Below are 23,582 nucleotides of genomic sequence, written 5' to 3' on the forward strand. Positions count from 1 at the left end.
AATATGTACCTAACCAAATTTATAAATTTTTTTTTTAAACGCTACATGTTCAAACACGCGCGTCAATATCATTTTACTCCCTACTTTAATTATAGTTTGTGAATTTATGGCTACGGCCGTATGTTGTCGCTTCACCACTGGGGAATGACAAAAGAAATGGCGTATTTCAAAAAAACACTACCTTATTCTTAGGTCAATAATTATTATAAAGCAATCATTATTCATAAAATCTTTATCACACTTGAATGTTCGAAGACATAGCTTATAATAACTATCTTTAGAATCATCTTAAAATGTGTTAATCTAGCCGATTTTTTGAATAATAAAATGCCTAATTCTTGTCAAATTTGGGATCACAGAGATTATCAATATAATTTTTTATCGTGAATATGTTACAAAAATTATTTCGTAATAAATTATACTAATGGTTTTATAAATGCGTTTAAAAATTAATAAATGTAAAAAATCTTAACACCACTGCACAGTTATGTACCGAAATATGACTATATTCTAAAACATTAGAGCGAGAGGTTTAAAAGAATACTATTTTATGTAACAAAAATACTTTATGCAGTCATCAAATGTTTAAAATAACTATAAAGGATAATAAGGCTTCAAAATTATATAAATAGATTATCTACAACGTTTAAGGAGTGTCCAGGATCATGGTTTGAAAATACAATAAAAACTCAATTTTGACCTTCGACGAGCATGTCCCCCCTTGGAGTATAGCTAAAAGATAAATTATTACAAGACTTTATTATTTATTGTTGACTGTTTATTTACATATACTTAGTAGGTACATATTTCTTTAACAATATATATATTTTTAATTAACTACTGTTTTTATTCAACGAATAATTCACAAGATTTAAGAATGTTATATTCTAATTATTGAACATAGGTACATCATTTTGAAAACACTTCTGACAAATTATATTATAACCAATAGAAAAATCTTTTTTTGAAAATAGTAAGACACCCCTGCAGGAATTGAGCCTGTAACTCTCGGGTATCGCGCCCTTGTAGATAGACCACTGCACGGACGTCCCTAGATAAAATGCCGCCCCTAGGAAGCGCCAAAATGCCGCCCCATTTTTAATACAGTATTTTTATCATCCTTTCATGAGTCCAATATCTAAGATTCTAAGAACCATTCACTAACAAAATATAAGACTGTAAATATTCGCAAACCTGCATGTGTCGTTTCTAGTCACCATGGGCGTCGAAGGGCAACGGAAGTAAACTAGATATCGCGAACCCGAAAAAACCAGTGAGCTGATTTTTTTTAATGGAAAGGTGTTTTCGTTATTACTAAGTTTAGGTAGCTATTTCTATATATTCCAAATGATTCTACTCGATTTACCGCCCTTCGAGTAACTGCCGCCCCCAAGCGACGCTCAATCTGCCTACCCCCACGGGACGTCACTGGACCACTGTGCTAAAGGTACCATACTTAATTACGACAAATTTTAACTAATGGCTCTTATTGTACTCTCTCCAACGCTTTCCAAATTGAGCTGCTACATATAGGTATAGTTTACCATTTCCAATGCTAAAAAGATCGTAAATTGATTTTAGGAGGGCATGTTAAACTTTAAAATTGCAATTTATTATTACTCCATAACATGAATTTAAAACCTACCAACTTTTGGCAGTAAATGGACCTATTCAGAGTGGATGTGTTATTAACAGATTTTTTTACTATATTAATACTATCGAACGAAGGTACTTGATGGCATTAGAATTCAGATTTTTTTTTTAAATAAATGTGATTATTTATAACGAAAGAGTTAAGGGGGTTGTAGATATGTGAGGTCACCAAACCAAGAAAATATAAACTCATTTTCTCTGATATTAAAATATTCAACGAATTTGTTCTTTAATAATTATTGGGAGGGTTTACATTGTGTCGTGATTAAATATTTTGCAATGAAGTATGATGATAGGGGGAAGAGCGGTTATGTCAGAAAAAAATAAAAATCCTGTACCGTCATTTATGGGTGACCCCTAAAAAGTGTGTAACATAACTTCTAATACGGGCGAAAATACTAGTTTATCATTTTTATATACATATCTATTTATTGACCTAACTATATTCATTGATTTACGTGGTGGGTTGCATGCATGGCCGACTAAATTGCGATTTCCGATAGTAGTGGTAGTTATTCTTTAACTTAGAATGCAATCCTACAGTAACGCAAGAAATGAAGATTTTCAATTGCATATTTCATTTTTTTTTTCAATATGAAATAATCATCATTTTCTACCAACAGTTTACCATATTGTATTCGAATGTCCTTCATCAAGTAGCAAATCAATTCACGTCAATGAGGATAAACTATATACCTACTACAGGATTATTCGACGCCGCCTACTCAGTCAGTGTCAGGCTCAGGTCAGTTGGACGTCGGGAACTATATCATATCAGAGAGTTGCAATTCAGTGGAAGATTAGAATGTGAAACACGCATCATTGACTGAGGTCTTTGTGCATTTCAATAATCTTTGCGGCGCCCAGATGTAGATCGTCCCTATCTTGGCGTCTAGTCGGCATCGTCCAGTTGGCAGTTGAATCGCTTTAGACACGCTAACGATAATTATATTTTCTTAGGTCAAACTTTAAACCATTCTGACTTCAGTATAAGTTCATACAATTATGTTATCATATAGCCAAATTCTATTCTCCCTATTGGTAAAAAACAACAATTAGGTATTTCTCGTGCATGAATTTTTTAAGCCGTTAACAATATTGTTTCTCAGTTTCTATTTCGCACTTTGGCACATCTCCAAGACGTTCTTTTGCGATGTACAGTGGCGCCTTGTGTCAATAAACATACATTTTAATTTAATAAATTACCCATCACGTAACGTTTGTACTAAATTTAATAAAAAGTAGTATCTGTTGATGTTACAGAATTGACCTAATTGTGAATTTGTTTGTCATGAACTGTGGTCGGAAGCTGGACCAGTATACTTACACCTGTCATTAAAATACATTGAAAACACTTTATTTCGAAATGTCCAAAAACTTGTACGTATGCAGTTCGCCGTATCACACTTCACCGTGAAATGTTATATCGGAATTATATGTCCGTATATTAAAGACCGTCCAACCTCTTTGGGTTGTATAGTACTGACATAAAATTTATGTCTGAATAAAACACTGCTCTTGTTGGTTTACACTTTACAGGAAGCCAGCAGCAAAGAAATTTTGAAAATAGCCGATAAACTGGATTATTTGTTAGGATAGGTTAGGATTTCATTCTTGAATTCATGAATTTTGCCAAAATCGACTATGAAAATTGAATTAATTTTTATATTGAATCTAATAAAATTGGAGATCGTATAGTATACGGTTATCTCTTTCCGATAAGAAAGTTCACGGCTAACTGTGCCACGGTGAAATGCTTTGCGTACAATTTACATGTAACCGGAGCATATAGGCCTCTTTGTGTTGCTTGACCAGTCGCCGGTTTGAACCTGCGATTTACGGACTCAGAGAAATACAAAACGTCTAAACGGTAGAGTCACAAGTCACTGGATTTACGAGATGATTAAGTTCTGCGTAAGTACTAAGATAAATTGAATCAGCTTGAAAATGAGATGATGATTCAAATACTAAAAACTTTTATATACCTACTTGAAAATTAGCACAATAAAATACTGGTAAATAATAATATGTACAGGTATATGTAATATATATGACGGTTGTAAAATGTCCAAAGCAGTAACTTGCATATTAATATTACGAAGTTTTCACTGTATGAGATAGCTACTACACAGGTGTTGGAAAATTATGACACACCTCTCGATTATATAATACAAGAAAATTTGAATTTCCACACCATACATGGTGAACATATGGCATGTGTACACTGTACATTATATTATAAAACCAAATTCTTCGATGTGTGTCTTATTATTTAGGCACTACAAAAATCATTATGAGGACCATAATAATCGAATTTAGAACTAAATTCATCATAGTATAAAAAGTATTGAATGATATTTAAAATTTAGCATGTGGCGACCTCGCTCAACAAACAACGTATACTGGTGAAACTTTTGATCAAATAAAAGTATTTAAGTCACTATTTCCACTATAAGGCAAAGGCTATAAGTGGACATGCATACTGCAGAGGCATATCTGAAGACTTTTAACGGTGTCACTTGCTAACGATCTATCGGTAAATCTTTCTACAGTGATACCATAAGCGAATCGCAGGTGTATTTAAATTATTTACTGCAACGCCTGTTTCAATGTTAGAAAAACAATCCTACTACAACTCCATGTCACTTTTATCGTGCCCATGGTGTCACTACATAATAGTGGCAAAGGGTGCAGGTAGGCTGTATAGATTCGCCATAAATAGTGCACATTAAACTTTGTCAGTCATATGTATTTGTTTTTATTGAACGAAGACTACAATTTAAAGATGGTGTTGTTTAGTTTTTAAAAATCAATTAAACCCTACCTAAACCAAACCATAATAGGTTTGGTATATTTTGGGCGATACGACTAAATTGTGAACACGTTTTCATTCACACTTATTTGTTTTCATTGGATTACGAATACATATTATACATATTGTTGGTTATTATTTTTAAATTCATTAAACCCTGCCTAAACGAAACTATAGTAGATAAAAAATATTATTCTAACTATAAAATATCAAAAGTTATGTATTATTTAATTGCATAATTTTAGATATTTTATGGATAGATGAGTATTTTTTTGCTATTATCTATTATGGCTTGGATTTCGCAGGGTTTAATTGAATTTTGAAAACTAACCAGCACCATCTGGAAATTTTAGTATTATTTCAATGAAAACAAATACGTATGACTGAAAAAGTTTAATGTGCATTATTTACGGCGGATCTTTACAGCCTACCTCCATCCTTCGCCACTGCTACATAATGATATCCATATAATATGTACTTTTTTAGTAAACTCCGCATTTGAAAAAGAAAATCGTCCTCATATACGACACCGGTCATATACACAATATGAGTACCTAATACAAATATCACTATATGGTAAACAGGTGAATATAGATAATGTAGTTGGAAAATTGACAATAGGGACGCAAACCATAGAATGGAGATGGTTATTGGAAATTCGCATTCATGTCGCTATTATTAATACTTATAGCTTTGCTTCTATATATTAACACTTTTGCATGTTATCGCGAGTGATGATTTCCAATCTTGGTGTCCTAATTAATTTGAATTTACATGCGCCTGTCAATTACCTACGTGGTCGTAGCCATAATTTATTCTGGATCGGAACCGTTTCCTCGTGTCATGCCTATCAGGCACCATTAGCGACGGGTGCAAGAATAGTCAATGCGCTCCCCAAAGACGTAGATTTTTTCCGGGTGACGTACCTACTAAGTATTTTGTATTCGAAATTTTATTTTTCTGTATAATACTGTATGTTTTTTGTTTTCATAATTTTATTTTTCTGTATAAAATTGTACTTAAGTATGTTTTTATTTTTATTACAACGTTTTTATTAGCTCGTATTCTTGTTTGTCCAGTACAAATATTGCAATCTATTTTTAACTAACTTCCCGACTAGCTAGACATTTGAAACTTTTAGAATATATCAGAACACGATGCCAATGCATTCTTTTAATACTTTTAGCCATCTTTAAGTAGAATTGAATTCATTTTCAGCTAATTCTGTTTTGTATTGAAAGTTAATTCAGAAAAATCTGTAAAAAGTAAAAGACTAGTATTGGTTGCTAAGAAGATGGTCATAGTAACTAAATTATTAATATATACGTGCGTTACTATGGAAATCAAAATGAAATGTCAAAATGACATTTCAGTATTCTATATTTGTTTGTTTGTGTGTTTTTTATTTACTTCATATCAAGTACAAGTTTGAGCATATTGAGCATAACAATTCAACAGAAAATTTAAAAACGTTGTACTTATATAAAAAGTTCTTTTTATATTGTATTTATTTTATTCTTATTATTATTATTTTATATATTCTCGTCTTCTCTCTTGCGAGGGTAATATTTGTTATAATGTAAATCTCACGTTGTGTACGTCTTGAATTTAGATTTGTTATGTCCACAATGCTTTGTTTTCTTAAATAAATAAATTCTGGAATCAAATTCGTTAAAAAATTACCACATACAATATACAATGTACATAAATAATTTTAAAACACCTCAAAGAAATATGTAGGTAATCTAGAAAAAATCTGGGATTCGCGCCCATGTGATCTGACCTGCCTAGTGCAACGTATGTCCTATCTAATTGCAATGAAGTTGACTAGTGATTTTTTACAATTTTCAATCTTACATTAAAATCTCTTCTTTTTCGTTTTAGTTTAATGTATGTTTCCTTTTTGGCATACAAACGCGATACAATTTGCCACATCTGAAACATACACGTGCCACAATAATGAATACACTCGCTAAACGATAAAACGTTTAAGTTTAAACCGAAAAATGTATAATAGGACATACGTTGTAAAAAACAACTGTATGCGCCGTAATTCTTACTTCGTATTACTTTCTTATGTAATATTACATTTTGTTTTATGAAGAATGTAGAAAAGTAAAACCAACTACCTACGTACTACATATTTTGTATAAAAGTTAAATTATTATGAAGACGTTGAAGAAACCGACAAGACTTGAATTTATCACATGTAGGTATATTAAAAAAACTGTTACGTCCAAATATGGTCAAAATTTAACAAAGTATACCTACCTACGTATATATTTTATATTTAATTTCAAATCATATGAATCTATAACTTACAAATTGCGCAAAAAATATATTTAAAAAGGTTTAAAAATTAATTGGTAAGTATGTTATAATTTTAATAATTTTCTGGAATTTAATTTTTAATTCTCTCAATCAATCCAATATTTAATCATCATCCATAATCAGTTGCTTTATTTAACGTTTTTTCGCTAATCTAATTCCCTGAATATACTTATAAAAGGCAGTGAAGTACACTCCTACAAAGTTATCTAAAGAACGGTCAAAAATAGAACTACGAACTACCATATCGACGCCATATTGAAAACATCATTCTAATGTCAGTTCCTGTACAGTTGCGAGTCTTGATTGGGTAGCTTTCGAAATCTTCGGATAAGTTTTTAAGTGTGCGCCATAGTTTTCCCAGGTCCGTTGTAAACTCCACCTCACGCAAGTGGAATAGGACGTCATTTCGTTCAAAAGATATTTTGGAGACTTCAGTATTTGAGGCAGCGTGGATACTATCCGTGGTTGTATCTGACTTACTTTCTCTTAGGTATTTCTACATAGTGTATTCTAATATTTAGAAGAAATCTTTATTTGTCTGCATTTTTTTTTTGACACGCGTTCTAAATAAGAACTCTGCTTAGTATAGACTTTTAAGTACCTCATAACTATGTTATAAATCTGACGTATCCGTTTATTCTCTCAAGCAATATTGCTATTGTCAATAATTATTGGGAATCAAAACGCTTTGAATATGAATAATATGTACATTCCACTTGCGTGAGTTTAGTTGATGTAGTTTTATATATTTGAAATACGGTATACTTAACTCACTCAGTGTACTTCCATGTACTTTTTTAATATTTGTATTCTCTGGCTTTTGTTGAAATATGCTTAACGCTTATTTTCTTTGTTTTATGTTATGTTCTGAACTCATTGAATTTATAATTTGTAATTTCACATGTTCACTATATGTGTAATAAATAAATTGTAATTTTGATTTCATACAACTATTGAACTCCCAGTTGGCATCACCAATGACAGGTTAGTTCTACAGTCTGCTACGCATTGATAAAATAAACAATAATTGAAGTTCTCGATTTATTAGACAGTTATAATCATAAACTGATATAATAATATGACACAACGTTCAACAATAAGTAACCAAGAGTTTAAAAGATTTAACAAAACCACATAACCATTACTTTAATCAATTTAAAAAAATAAAATTTATTACTTACACGCAAATGCATAAATTTTAAGAGTTTAATATATTTTCAAGGTAGATAGGTATCTACGTTTCTTTGAAAAATTGTGGGGGTAGTCAGATTTTTAATAAAATTCGAATGACACCCCCTTTGAAATACTGCCATAGGTAGAAAGGGTAGGTAAGGTATACTGAGAAATTCGGCTTTGCAGCGAATAAATTTGCCAAATAAAAATATCACCGTTTTGGGGCGATATTCGAAAGAGATTTCTTTACCTTACTTAATGACATTCATACCGAAGTTTTAAATCCCAGTAAATATCCGGCTATTTGGTCCAATCATATTATTATCCGCATTTCCTGGTTCGTTCTTCAAACCAATTTATTATTATAATATTAAATTACATCTTCCCGGATTTGTGTCCTTTTTTTTCAGTCTATAAAATGTTTAGCGTAGTTAAGAAAAATAAAGACTAGAATTATTTCGTATTAGTTTTGTTAACATTTACAAAATATTTTGTTGTATTTTTGCCTCTATAAATGCCGTTAAACGATTTTGAAAAATATATGGTGTCGGGTAGGACTCAAATCCTATAGTAACATCAGTCTATCGGCAGAAAATAAAAAATCAGCACAAAATATTTTATGTCTCGATTTATTACAAAAAGCGCCAAGTCCGTGTTTCATATTATTTAGCTTGGTTGATTTTGCGCGTGCTGAAATCAGCCAATAAGGGAACGTTCAATATTGGAAATTTCGTCTCCCATGCTGTAGCATCCGGTAAACTCATGACAGTGCCACGGAAATATGTGCCTTATGCAGGATAAATTAAAAATTGAGGTTCAAGTAGCGCTACGTCAAATTTTATTTTACCTATATTTATTACATTCAAGAGTTTATCGGCTGAAACAAATTGCCATTTTGTTCTAATTTCGACATAGAATACAACGGAAAAAAATAATCTCATGTTAAAAAAAATAATTGAAGCTTGAAACATTAAAACGTTGTTTCCCGCAAATATCGAACTGTGGACTTGTCGCTTTTTGTAATTAAACGCCTCATATGTATGTATTTACAAAATATGTTAGGCTTTATAACTATGACGTTAGGTTTTTGAAATTGCGTGCATGTGTTTTTAGAATACTGTAAGGGTTGTATGCAAGAAATTTACAAAATTAGTTGAATCATTTGACTTAGAATCAGAGCGTTGGAGTGGAGTTCGGAGCAGGAGCACGGAGCAGTTAAGAAATGGGGTTTTACCTGGAGCAGGAGCGGAGCTGGAGCACCGAACATTTGTAGTGCTCCACTCCTTCGGATGTTTGTTTTTTATTATTATTAAATTTTCGTCCTAAAATCCAATGAAAATTTTATATTTGACACTTTGCAACAGTGGAATTATTTGAAAGACGACAATAGTGTCGAGTGATAAATAACCTCACTTTTTGACAAAAGAGGCAGATAATGAAAGACGATTGGCTGCCGACGTTTTGTTTCATATAATTAATAATGAATATGACAAATGATAAACCTTATAAAACTAAGAACTTATTTTTTATTTTTAAACGTTTGTATTCGTATAATACTGATTAAAACTTTATACCCGGAGCGGAGCTGGAGCAAGTATTTGGTCCCGGAGCAGAGCAACTCAAAAAAGGGTTCGCTCTAACCCTCTGCTTAGAATACATTGTGTTTGTGTTATTTATAACTATTGTTACGTGGTAGTTTAACTGCTACGTCAAATCAATTTATAATATATACCTACATACAGATGTCATTGGTAAATTATATTTTTTTGTAGAATATAAAATAATTATTTATTTTTATTAAATATTAAAGTTAAGTTAAGTTAAGTTTTATTAAATATTAATTAATATTAAAGTTATTATTTAAATACGAATTAAAAAAAATTAAGAGGGTAGGCTTTAAATAATCGCTTAGTATGGAGTCTTCGCCACTGTATTATATATGTTGATAATGGTAATAGATAATCATTTTCATCGTGAATACTATCCAGATTAAAAATGTTAATAATATGTAGGAAATTTCCATTTTAATAATGGAAATAGCATTTTCAATGTGCATTTAATTGCCACCCGTATTAATTAAATGACAATTTTCCCTTTTCATCAGAATGGCAATAATAATAATTTCACAACGAATTAAAAATCTCAATTTATAAATTACTCACTAATTAGATTATTCCATTATCTGTCACCCTCCGGCTGTAGGTATACGATTTTCAATTTGTGCGTAAAAATGGAAAAATAATCTTCAAAAATAAAAGCCTAATTGAATTTTTCAAGGCTCAAAAACTGTGATGAATCCATTCCTGGATTAGGTTATTTGGTGAAATGTGACTTGGGTTGTATTGATTTAAAAGCAGGAAGGCGTTTGTTCCAGCGCATTGCACTTGTCGAATACCTATCTATATACTCGGGAAGTCAAATATTCCCTTCCCTGCATACCGTTTGTATAGATCTGATAGGATATGAAATAAAATAACAGATGAATAAGCAGAGGCGAACGTGGTTTGGATATCATATTATCAACTTCATGTTAAATAATTTTAAATTAAATACGTTTTCAAGAATTAATAGGAGTTATGTAGATTATAAATTTTGTCTTGTACATAATTCGCTATATGAAATCAACGGTGGGATAAGTCAAAAAGACTAGTTTTGAAATAATTGAATTTTAATGTTTGTGTCAAATTAGATAAACAAACAAGTAACTCGCCATCTACCCACATAACAGATTAATAAGAAAGAAATGCGAAAGCCGGTCGCCATGGCATATACCAAGGTTTTGAGGTCAGTTTCCGTTTGACGGCCAAGCCATAACATACAAGAAATACAACGCCCGCTGAGTGTCCTAAAATATTACCGATATTGAATGCCCGCTTTCTTTACTTAATTCATTTTATGATATAGACGTAATTATTGAAAATAACATGTTCGACACATTACCACACTCGAGAAGTGTACCTTCTTGGCGGCTCTCGTGGTACAGTACGTAAGGCGCTTGCCTTCCACCCGAGAGTTCCTGGGTTCGATTCCCGGTCAGGACACACAATATTTATGTGTTTTTCTCAAAGCGTGGGTGTTTGTGATTGTTCAAAATTACTAACAACCACCTTGTACGTCAAAGCAAGGATATGGTTATTAATAATTCTAAAAAAAAAAAATATACCTTACTGTAGCATCCAGAGGGTGACCCACTTCCCTTATTTTTGTGTTCCCTGGCATTACACGAGCATTTTTTTATCGTGTACTTATCTTTTATATTCTATACTCGTAGGTAGTTAATAAATTAATAATTAAAAGCATTTTTAAATGAAATTCAAATTATATAACTTCCTAGTCCGCACCTAATGACAAATACCATTACATGAAAATCCACGACAAATGGCGCATATCGGTTTCTTGCGTCAATATTTAGAAGCACGACCAAATCTTCATGCTATATCTACTTATCTCACTTTTCCTTTCATTTTATTATTTTAACGGTCTATTTGAAAAAAACTTCAAGCGATATGAAGTACCTACCGTGTCTTTTTTACTTAGACACGTGTAGGTATCTCTGTACACGTGAGGGAATGACACATCAGGAATGGCAAACATTTTTATTATAGTTGTCAAATTCTCAAGAATAGATTTAGTTATATAGAGAACATTATGCTTTCTGAAAAACGTCTTCGCGCATCCAAATTTTAGTTAAAAAGTTAATAGTTTCGGGGTGGGAAACATTTAATATTATATTTAGTCGATTGATAACATATGAGTAAGACTATGCCTACTGAAGAGAAACCAAATCTACACGCATATGAAGAGTGATGACTGATGCAATTCAAATAACTAATAATATGGTGATAAGCCGACGATATAAACCTACATAGCTATTGTTAATACAAACTTTATGCTTATAGAGCGGCAGTGGCGAAGGGTGACTTTTGGAAAGAGGTAAGCTGTGGAGATCAGAGAAAAAGAGCACACTTGTCAGGTAACTTACGGGAAATAAGAAGATAATACTTATGATATTACTACTGATGAATAGGTGCACACTAATGACAACGACACACTGGTCATAGGTTTCACCGCTGAATTTGTCAAATTATTTAAATCACTTATGGCAGTAGAATTCCACGCATACTTTATTTACCAAATAATACGCATCGCCAACAAAAAAGTTTGTTTAATGTATAACTGCCAGTTAAAAACAAATATTTATCATTTATAAATTGTTGTGAAAATGTCTAATATAAGTTTTTTTGCTGTATTCAAATCTAAATGAACCCTTGGAAGGTCAAGCTTTGATAATTTTTAAATGCAATCGTTCGCACATTTTCTACCGGAAGACTACACAATTTAATAAATACTTATATATTTAAAGCACTGGCGAATGATTTCGGTACAATATGAGATAATTTATCCACATTCACAGTAACACAATGAATTTTGTATTATAAAATAAACCTTTACCACCGCTTTGACATGTCAAAATGACATAAACTGTGAATAGCATGTTATGTTTGTCTATGACTGAAGTAACCTAAATAATAATCGCGAATTAATACAATATTTATTTTTAATAACAATTTATAAATTATATGTGATCGAACACAATAGTTATTATTTTTTTTAATCATCCTTATTATTTATTATTTCCTTTTAAAGATAAGCAAAGACAATAAACAAATCAACATTTCGAATAAGCTTGTCTGTTAACGCTTCTGAGTTTCGAACAAAAACCCAGACATGCATGAAGTTGGCAACTGAATTTCGGTAGAAAATTCGGCTTGGATTATCGTTGAAATAATTCTAAAAATAGCACTCACGTTGGACGTTCCGTCATTTATTTTTGATTCGAAACATGACTAAATTAAAAGCTCTACTTATAAATAACGACGATAGATGGCAATCAATATTTTTATTATAACCTACAATGTCCTACAATATAGATATTTATTTATATAAATTAAATACTTCAAAATAGAAGGTAAGCTTTAAATAATCGCTTAGTATGGAGCCTTCGCCACTGTAGAGCGGAATGCAGAAACATTTGTCATAACTAAAATTTCCTTAGCAGAAAACACTATGCAAAAACATTGGATCAATAATTCTATTGAAAATAATACCATATTTAAAAATTCTCTTTCCTATAGTTTAGGTAAATTATTTTATAATTGTTAAACGATGACAAAAATATGACAACTGCATTTTATAAATGCAATAACTATAAATACATATTAATATTTAATTATAATACTCTTATGTTTCCGTTATAAGTCATTATAGGTACGTGATTCCACAGGCACCGCAAGATATTTTTTTAACATGGTAACACTAGCGTCAAGTGTCATTCTATCACCTGGCATCTTGTATTTCTGTGGGCTGGCGTATAAAAGTAAAATAATATTCTGCAAGTACATACCAGACGAATTAACACTATCAATATCCATATTGAGATACATTGTTAAATGAATTTGAGTGTATGGACTGTTTTATAGACATGTGAATTTATTTTGACAGCAGCTGTCAGTGGTAAATGATAATACAGAAAGGGGCGTGTCCATAACAAAAGTAGTCTATGATTAAGGATTCCTTAACTCTATACTCAGGATTGTCTATAGTTAAGTCATGCTTTTCGGCGACTTATCCTTAGGATCGAAATCTTAGATTGTGCATTCCGCTCATAGACTAGTATACGTACGACTGTTCTACCAAAAATTAAGCTTTGCTTAGCTACATCACAGTTTTCAGTATTTTATACCTTCCCCACATTTTATCCATCGTCATATTTCGTCATTTTTTTATTATTTCGTCGCTGTAGGATTGGTTTGTCGAATAGACCAAATGTCAAATGTTCAAGAGACGAAAAGCAAATTTCAATATCCTATATTAAAATACATGGAGGTATTTAAATTGTTGTTTTTACAGAAAATGAATGCTGTATTCATTACAAAGCAATTTAAAGAAAAGGATGGTTCTGGTTCATTTAGAATATTTAGACACAAATAATCTTCCTGCATTAAAAGGTCGATTTTGACACAAACGGATATTCGACAAACCAATCCCATAGCGATGATTTCGCTTTATAAAAAATGTTACATGATTAATTTCATCCCCCTCCCATTCGTTAAAAACAATTTCGTTGAAAATAATCGATTTCAGAATAGTGAATATTTTATTCTCAAATATTGATTATTATTATATTTTATAAATACCCCTTCACTTTATAATATTAGAACCCTTGTCCCTCGGGGCGTTATGTCATAATAAGCGGATGACCCCTAAGCCATGTCGCAATTGGTACACCGTCTCGTCTGAGATATAGTCATAAATCAAAATTGGGCGCAATTCTGCGGGCCCAATTGGCCACGCGGACCTGATTGCAGCATTGCCAATTTTGCGGCATTTGAAAAATTTGCAGCGTCGTATGGGGAGCGGGCTAATCCCGATTCCTCCGTAGAATCTGTTTAAAATCTTGAGCATCAGTACTCGGGTACATAGGGCGCATCACGCCAGCGGCCAGCAGAGCTGGACCTCACTTTCTCGGTTTTTTTCTAGAGTCAAAGTCAAATTTAAGCACCGAGGTGCATGGTTGCAAATAATCGGTCCCGTGCGGTTCCGTTCGGGACGAAATGTGAGCAATTAAATATTCATTATGTCGCAATACAGCGCTGTGGAAGGCAGCCGTGCATAATCCACGGTTGTACAGACACGGCGGGAGGAGGAGGGTGTACTTTGTTTTCCATTAGTATAGGCGAGGCTATGTCGAAACGAATAAATGCCCTACTTTACTCTGCCAGTGCGAAATTTTTGAATTATACTGCGCCCCATGTCGAGTGAAATTTGTTGTTTGCAACACCAGCTGCTTTTTCAAACTAAAATGTCGTATTCGAGCAGTGTAAAGGTACATTAGGTTACATGTGTTTTGTGAATACCAACAAATCACATTGATATATTCGATATACTGCCGTCGAGAAGAGTTTAGATGTACGACTCAGCTAACATCTACGTTCGAGAAGAATTACAGTTTATTTCATTTTTATTGTAGTTATTACCAAAAACCTAGCTTTGTCTTTTCTATCAGAATCTTTCAGAAATCTTAGTTGCAAATAAATTGTCATGAGATGGTTCTATAAGTTTTGGAAACGCTGATCTAATACACTACTGTACATAATTAATAATATAGTTATTCAAATTCAAAAATTGCATGAAAATTTATTTATTACAGCGATTATTACAAATATAAGTTTAAGACGGAAGTGACATATTATGTTATAATAATATGTACGTGAAGAGATTTGGTTTAACATTAGTATTGCTGTTGAAATCGAAATTACTAATGGTAGATTAGTTCAGTATCTTGGGACATCACTATATGTATGTGTCTCGTTACAGCGAGTCAGTGTTTAGGCCCGTTTCAGACGGGACACCGGTGTCGCGCTCGTATATAATATAGGAGGCCTTTGTATTCGAATAAAGGAGCCTATGTAGTATGTTTATGAACGCCCCAGAGCTAATGAATCATCGCATAATTTCGAGTTATAAATTAGAGCATAAAACTGGCTGCGGTAACAAAAACAAGTGTCTTGGCGGTTTGAGAATGTAGTGGCCGACGGAAAAGTGTACCGGACACGCGTTGACTCATTAGCTCTGGGGAGTTCATATACATAATACAAAGGCCCCTTTATTCGAATACAAAGGCTTCCTATATTATATCGAGCGCGACACCGGTGTCCCGTCTAAAACGGGCTTTAGTGTAATTTCACAGAATAAAAGCCAACTAAAGTAATGTCTTCTCAATTTATTATGACTGACTTACACGTTTTATGGCTTGAAAACAATTTCAGTTCACTTGGACGTTAATTTAAATTTATGGTTTTTTGTCACTGTAGGCCAGGAGGATCGTATTAGGAAAAGAATGCATTTAAAGGGGTCCCTTTGTGCGACGATAGATTTACGAATCGAGAGGAAGACATGAAAGTGTTTTATGTAAAGATTGATATTTCACGGGGGTAGCGTAGTATTCTTGGAAAGAAGTTGTTCTACGTGTTTACTGCTGGCATCCCCTTAACACGGTAGAGTGCCTAATGGTAATCTTATGTATGAAAAAAGAAACAGCGAAACGTAATTATATAATATTTATAGTATAACTGAATGCAATGCAATTTGGTATATTTTTCAATGCTGAGTTTTATTAGGTAGTTTGGATTATCACTAGAAGGATGCACAGGGGCACGCCAAGTGGGGGTGTTGGGGTGCGCACAGTACTAGTTAGATTACAGGCGGCAAGAAAACACCCGAAAAAAAATATTTTTAATAAAACACTCAATAATATTCCGCAATGGCGGCACTTACCAAGGATAACATCGAAAAATCAACGCAAAATATATTTTTAAATACCTACATAATAATCATCATAAATTATACACAGAAATCATTATTTTAAACCACAGAACTGATTAATAAATATAATTCCTATGGGCTATATTCAATACACTACATTTTGACGCTGGGTTTTGAATGTGTGAGAGTCATTCGAAAATTATCCACCCATTATGGACGTGCATAGTCTGCGTAATATTAAATGAGCGTCAATGCATAAATCGAGAGCAGTCGTCAGTATTCTTGACACGTGTTTAAGTTTATCCCGTATTCTTCCGCACTCGAGATCTGTTGCCTGCTACTCCTTACCCGTTAGGTATTTTAGTTCCCATTATTTCTGAGTTCCCTGTTTCAAAGTCTCAATAGAAAGAGCCAGTATTTTAATATGATTGGCATGAACGTTTCTTCAAAAATATAGTTGTTAGTATGGAAAGAGATGCTTAGAAATGATGTCGTAAAGATAAACAATTTAAAGAAGGATTTTCTCATTTGAATTTTGTTTCAAGAATAGTAAAAACAGTCGCCGGCGGTGCAAGTTTTCTTCATGCTATTAAACGTTATTCTTATTTTTTGATATACGACATAATATATTAAATAAATAAACAACCATGTTGACCAACTTACCGTCTCACAAAGATTTTTCGTCGATGTATAAATATGAAACCGGGAATCCCGGAAACGAACCCGCGGCTGGACAAAGAAATGCGTATTGATTTTTCAATTTATGTTTGATCCGCTAAGGCGAATGGCTAATATTCGTGACATGTAAAAATTATGTGACGCCCCATGCGCTCCAATTAGCAGCGAACGTGCTAATTCACTTTTTACTAAATAATTATCGTTCATTGTATTTGGTTCCCGCGGTCTGTCATTTCATATGGAGTTATAGATAACTACGAGTATAATAATATATTACCATTATACCTACCTAATCCGAATGTATTGGTTCCGGGATAAGTCAAACATGTTTCGAAGTAGGTACCTATGTATTGTAATGAAATGCTACAGTTTTTGCCAACAGGAGCGACAACGTTACGAGTAGGGAATCCAATGCCGAGCCAAAATTCTGATCCCGGGACTGGTCCCGGGATTGGCATTTTTGTCCATTGTTAATATAATTTTTTTATATATACACACAACATTGATAAAATCGGTCAAAAATAAATCTAGTATAATTTATACTATTTAAGATATTTATTCTTAATATTGTATATCTACGTTCAATCTTGGAAATACATAAGTTTAATGGAGTAAATAATATTAAATATATATATATATATATAAATAATAATGTGAATTTAATATGAGATTGCTGTTTCTGATAGTAAAGACTTAATGAATGGATTAGCGAGATTTAATATAGTAAACCAAATAATCATGGCGTACTTATGGCCTTTCCGCTTCATAAATCTAATTAGTCATCCAAATATGAAACTGCCGTAAAACGTATGAGATCATGGTGGAATTACTTTGTTAAAACTGCGAAGCATTGTTTTTTTCCAATTTTCTCATTTTTAATAATTTATGTGAAAAAATAAAATGAATCGGCAACTTACACATGGGTATAAATCAAACTTCATTCAAACTCAGTTTATTTCTAATGTAGTTATTTTTTAGTATAAGTATTTTTTCTGTTATATTTTCGCTTTTATTTTATGTTCCATAAAAATTGATAAAAAAATTAATCCCGAAATCCCGGGATTAAGTTTATCAATCCCGGGATTCATAGGTATCGAAAATAGCTCGGGAAAATAGTTACGAGTATGCTAGAAATTAATATTATATAATGCGAAATAACTGTATATAATTTAATTATTTATATTCAATCATAACCTTTTTTTCAGTTTCATTTCAAAATATATGTGCATAATGTTATGATTTATTTATAACAATGTTTATAAATTAAGAAACTTACCTAATAATATGATTTTTTCTATAATTCATAGTGAAACTATCACAATATTATATTCGAATTCTCATACTCAATATAAATTAAATAAAATAATAATAATAACTGAATTTCCATGTTTTTCCTTTAGCATAATCGCAATATAATATTATTTTGTGCATTGCACTGCCATCTCTTAAAGGATTTCAAAGCTTATTCTGATACAATGCGTTGCTGAAAGAAGAAAACTACTCTAAAAATGGTTCGAAGCCCAACTGATAACTTTTAAATATATTTTTTTATAGGCGTAAAATCACAAAGTAATAATAATATTATTATGTATCTGCATAAAATGGTCAAATTAATTACAGTAATATAATATAATTGAGTACATTGTTCAAATACGAATTTAGAGATCTTTTAATAATCAGCTCTGAAATCGCGTGTCATCGAATAATAATTCATTATCCATCATTTTTTTGTAGTAGCAGATACGTCTTTTGTCATCAGATCAGCATATTATAAAAATGTATCTTTTTCGGGATGAAATAATAGAAGCTTCAGAAAAAAGTGACCCTATTGTAAAATCGCACTTTGATACAACATAAGCCAAACTTAGCTACTTACAAATCTTGTGCAAAATTTTCGATTCGAATTTCTGATTTTTAACACGACTCCTCTTTTACTTACAGATTAACCATGGATGCATCAGACGAATTCTCCGAAAGGCGTCCACAAAGGGCTGTTGGCCAGGTGACGCCATCCAGGACATGTTTCAAGAGACGATCGTGCGACGCGACGCTCATGTTGGACTGCCTGGACTCCGAAGACCACGGAATGATGACCAGCAGTATCGAGGGTGTCCTCTGGTCCGACGAAGAAGAGACGGAGTATCTTTACAACGAAGAAGTTAACAGCGTTTGGAGTCAAGGTAAGATTCTTTGGAAGTTATTCATTATTCAATGAAAGTAAATTATTATGATAATTATGTATATTATAAATTAAATTGGCGTTTATATAGTAGAAGTAGTAAAACACCGTTATATGCCCACCTTTGGAACAACACTTAAGATTCATAATGTAGGTTAAATAGTGACATCCCGTGAGGGTAGGCAGGTCATGCGTTGCTGGGCGGCAAAATATATAGAGCGGCAAATGAAGGAAAGGCTATGATAATTACAACTTTTGGAAGCAGTGACGGTTTTCCTTGAAGTGGACGATGCGGTCACTTCATTAAAAAGTACCGACATCTTAAGTTTAATACATTAAAAGGGGGCATCCATACGTGTCAGTGCCTCAGACCTCCACGTACATAAAACCAGAGGGTTAGAGCGGACCCTTTTTTGAGTTGCTCCGCTCCAGGTAGACATAGGTATTATATGTATACAAATATTAAAAAATAAGGTGTATTATTCGACATTTTCAGTGTCAAAAAAGGTGAGGTTATTTATTTATCCAATATTGCAAAGTGTCAAATATAATATTTTATTTTAGGATGAAAATTTAATAATAATAAAAAAACATCCGGAGCAGTGGAGCACTACAAATTTTCGGTGCTCCTGCTCCGGGTAAATCCCCATTGCTCCACTGCTCCGTGCAGCTACCCCGAGCTCCGCTCCAACGCTCTGCATAAAAGCACTGCTGCTTGGAAGTAGGTTTCGTGGAAATACTCTGATCTTCAGTAGGTATATTATGTCGACGTAATTTTTTTCAAGATTTTTGTTGCATTTGCTATTTATAACATAGGTAGGTATGTACCTAACAATCTTGCTTAAATTTTGATATTAAAAATGAAAGGGGACGGCATTCTAAGGGCGGCACATTGACTAGGGACGTCGCTGGGCTTATAGTCGCTCTAAAGATGGAACTTCATTGGATCATAGCACAAAACAGCCGTCAACATAAATAACAAGAATTAAGAGAATATGGCAAAATTAATTTATTACGTTTTCAAATTTAAAATTTAAATTTAAGAATGTTAAGAGCGTTATTTAGTGAAACGGCAAATAATTTTCAACAGTAGGTGCGACGAAATTTCTCACTAGTCGCCATCGCTAATCGGAGACCGATAGTCGAGGTGTCTGCACGTCGATTTGTTTTGTCATGCCGTCGGATGAAAATATTCTTAAATCGTGTAAAGATGACTAAAAAACTTTACGTGTCAATTTAAAAACATGTCAATGAATATACTATTATTATTAGTAATATACGAATAAACATAACATTAAATGGACGCATGTTGGATTTTTATGACAAATTATATTTCGTTCGGCACGCGTCATTTACACAATCCGCGCATCGCCTAGCCACGATCATTTTAGAGTTTTAGACCATGCCTCAGCTGAAGTATAGCCTTAACTAACATCACATATTATATTATTTTCCAAATTGTGAAACTAAAAATCAAACCTGGAATTATTATTTGCCTGCCACCTGGCTATATATTCTGTCCCCCAAGTTTCGTCGGTTAGCCAACAAATCAGATGAGTGTCACTCAGGTGAGTACCTAAGATAGCGAATAGGCTATGTGTTCAGTAAGCTAATGCGATATCTTTTTTGGTAAGCTTGTGTTGTGTAATGGCACTAGGGAAACATTCTACAAACTGGGGGTTTACAAAGTCAGGTAGGTAATTAAATATTATATACTGTAATTTAATTTTGAAAACACTTAATACAATCTTGTGATAAATAAGTTACTATCCAGAATATTGCCGTCCCGTAAAAGTGCCGGTATAGTATAGAATTCACTATACAGAGCGAAACAGATAAATCTCTGCGAAAATTTATGTGAATTTTATATTCAGGAATAAAATTTGCAAATGGCCATCTTTTATTCAACACTTTAACGTCGCTGAAGACGTTTTTATTGCAATTTTTCTCCCTTTGTCATTTTCAAAAAAACTAAATAAATGCCTACACACCTACCTACCGGGACTTTCAAATGAAAAGAGAACATTTTTTTTTTTTTTTTTAAATGACACATTCAAAGGAAAATTATTATTTACGTATAATATATTATATAGATTGATGTGCTTGGATATTTGATTATTTTATGTCGCATTGATAATTAAAAATAACTCTCTCTTCTCTTCTTGGTCGTGCACTCATGGCTGAGGATCGTGACCACATTTAAATTTCGCCATCCTTTGAGCGACCAAGACTTTCCATCCTTCTCGATCTTCCGCTTCTCTCAGGGCAGAATGGATGGTGCCCACAGTCAGCTCTTTCACTTGGTCGCTCCATCGCGCAAACGCTCTTCCTCTGCTTCGCCTTCCCTGGAGGCTACCCAAAACTACCAGTCTCTCCAGGTTTTCCGGTCCGCGCCTGACAATATGTCCAAAAAACTGCAGAATTCTTCTCAGACATATCGTCGAGAGCCGTTCCTTTATTTTCAGTCTCTGGATGATTGACTGGTTCGTCCTGTGCTCCGTCCAAGAAATGCGAAGAATTCGGCGCCAACACCACATCTCAAAGGCATCAATTGCCTTCCGTTTTCTTGCCTTTAGGGTCCACGACTCGACTCCGTATTGAAATATCGAGAACAGTAATGTTTGTGGCAATCGACTAAATATCGAAAAATGACTACCTATATCAATTATGTATAGTGAATAGATATGTATTTCGACTATAATACCATTATCAAGCAGCCCTCGAAATGGAATATTTTTACGAACCGAAGCGCTCGATAATTTTCTGAAAACATTAACATGTTTTTTTCCAATTTTATGTATTTTTTTTAATGACCTCTTGTCCGAAAATTTGTACGTACGTAGTTCACCATATCACACTTCACCGTGAAATGCTGTATCGGAAATATATGGTCGTATATTAAAGACCATCCAACCTCTCTGTGTCGTATGGTACTGAGATAAAATTCATCTCTAAATAAAGCACGGTTCTTGCTGGTTTACGTGTACAGGAAGCCAATGGCAAAAATATTTTGAAAATAGCCGATATTGTACTGTATTATTTCTTAGGTTAGGTTAGGTTAGTATCTAATTAAATTGGAACATTACCAGTGACGACCCGTGGGGGTAGGCAGATTGAGCGTCGCTTGGGGGCGGCAGTTACTCGAAGGGCGGCAAATCGAGGAGAATCATTTCTTATATTACATAAAAATAGCTAAGTACCTAAACTTAGTTATGAAAATATCTTTCTATTAAAAAAAATCAGCTCACTGGTTGGAAACAAAATGTATTAATTAATATAAAAGACTTCAATTTACTTATTTTGTCAACAAGTACTTCAATTTTATTATTTTGTCGGGTTCGTGATGTCTAGTTCACTTTCGTTGCCCTTCGACGTCCTCGGTGACCAGAAATGACACGCTCACGGATGATAAAAAAATTTGTATAAAAAATGGGGCGGCATTTTAGCGCTGCCCAGTGGCGGCATTTTGTCTGGGGACATCACTGAACATTACTGTCTGCAATGCTCCACGAACAACGCATTTTTTTTAAATTTCGGTGCTATAGAGATGACCGTATACTACGATAAGAAAGCTCACGGCTAACTGTGCTACAGTGAAATGTAATACGTACAATTTTCATGAAACGAATGTTCTACATAGCTTAGACGGTCAACATAATTTTTCCACTAAACTATAGATAATTTCATCAACCGGAATTGCGCTCCGTCGCATTTCGAGACCTGTTATCAAGCCTACAAAAATAAAAAATAAATAATGCTAATTAGGAGTTAAATACTCACGGCGGAATGACGTAACTAGTGAGATTAATTGAATATACGAGTACCTATACAATTATTTACTTACACATTGTATTTAAAATTGTTTTAATTTATCAATTATTATAATATATTCTGTCACTAGATTTCATATTACCTAGTGCAGGGATGGCGAACCTATGGCACGCGAGATGATTTTGCAAGGCACGCGAATGTTTCATTTTGAAGAGAAAAGAAATTTTATATTATATGTATAAAAAGTGTTTTTTTTATAAAAATTTTACAAATAAATATATAAGTAGGTACTTACTTACATATGAAATTAAAAAATAATGACATAGCCATGCCTATTTTCTTCGGTTTTTCATATTATGTTTACCCATCCATGCGCTATGAACGGAAACGACGAAATTCATGCATAAATGACAGATCGAATTGTATAAAAAATAGCAGGCAAATCATTTTCAAGAATAATTATTACGTTGAATGGTAATATACAATTTCATTGGTAGGGCAATTAAAAATTTAAATATTCAATCAACATATGAAATGAATTATCGACAGTCATTCAAATATAATAACTGCTTGTTATTTTGCCTCAAACATATAATCTCTAAAATGAAAAACCGTTCAGTGATGGAGAATATATTAATATAAAAGAAGAGTGGTTCAAAC

The 23,582-nt window shown here is 33.0% G+C and overlaps 1 protein-coding gene across 2 annotated transcripts in view; it reads left to right on the forward strand.

Annotated features, from left to right (window-relative positions):
- Nucleotides 1-23,582, forward strand: part of rols (zinc-RING finger and ankyrin repeat domain-containing protein rolling pebbles) — a 427,700-nt gene that overhangs the window by 58,900 nt on the left and 345,218 nt on the right. For both annotated transcript variants that reach the window (XM_085941854.1, XM_085941855.1), the window contains exon 2: nt 18,914-19,152. In XM_085941854.1, coding sequence (XP_085797980.1) covers nt 18,921-19,152 — 232 coding nt within the window. In that variant the 5' untranslated portion in view covers nt 18,914-18,920. The remainder of the gene's footprint in view (nt 1-18,913; nt 19,153-23,582) is intronic.

The sequence above is a fragment of the Rhyacophila brunnea genome, unplaced genomic scaffold (genome assembly GCF_057557595.1).
Source record: "Rhyacophila brunnea isolate RB1 unplaced genomic scaffold, BYU_Rbru_1.0 scaffold_14, whole genome shotgun sequence".
Taxonomy (NCBI): Eukaryota; Metazoa; Arthropoda; class Insecta; order Trichoptera; family Rhyacophilidae; genus Rhyacophila; species Rhyacophila brunnea.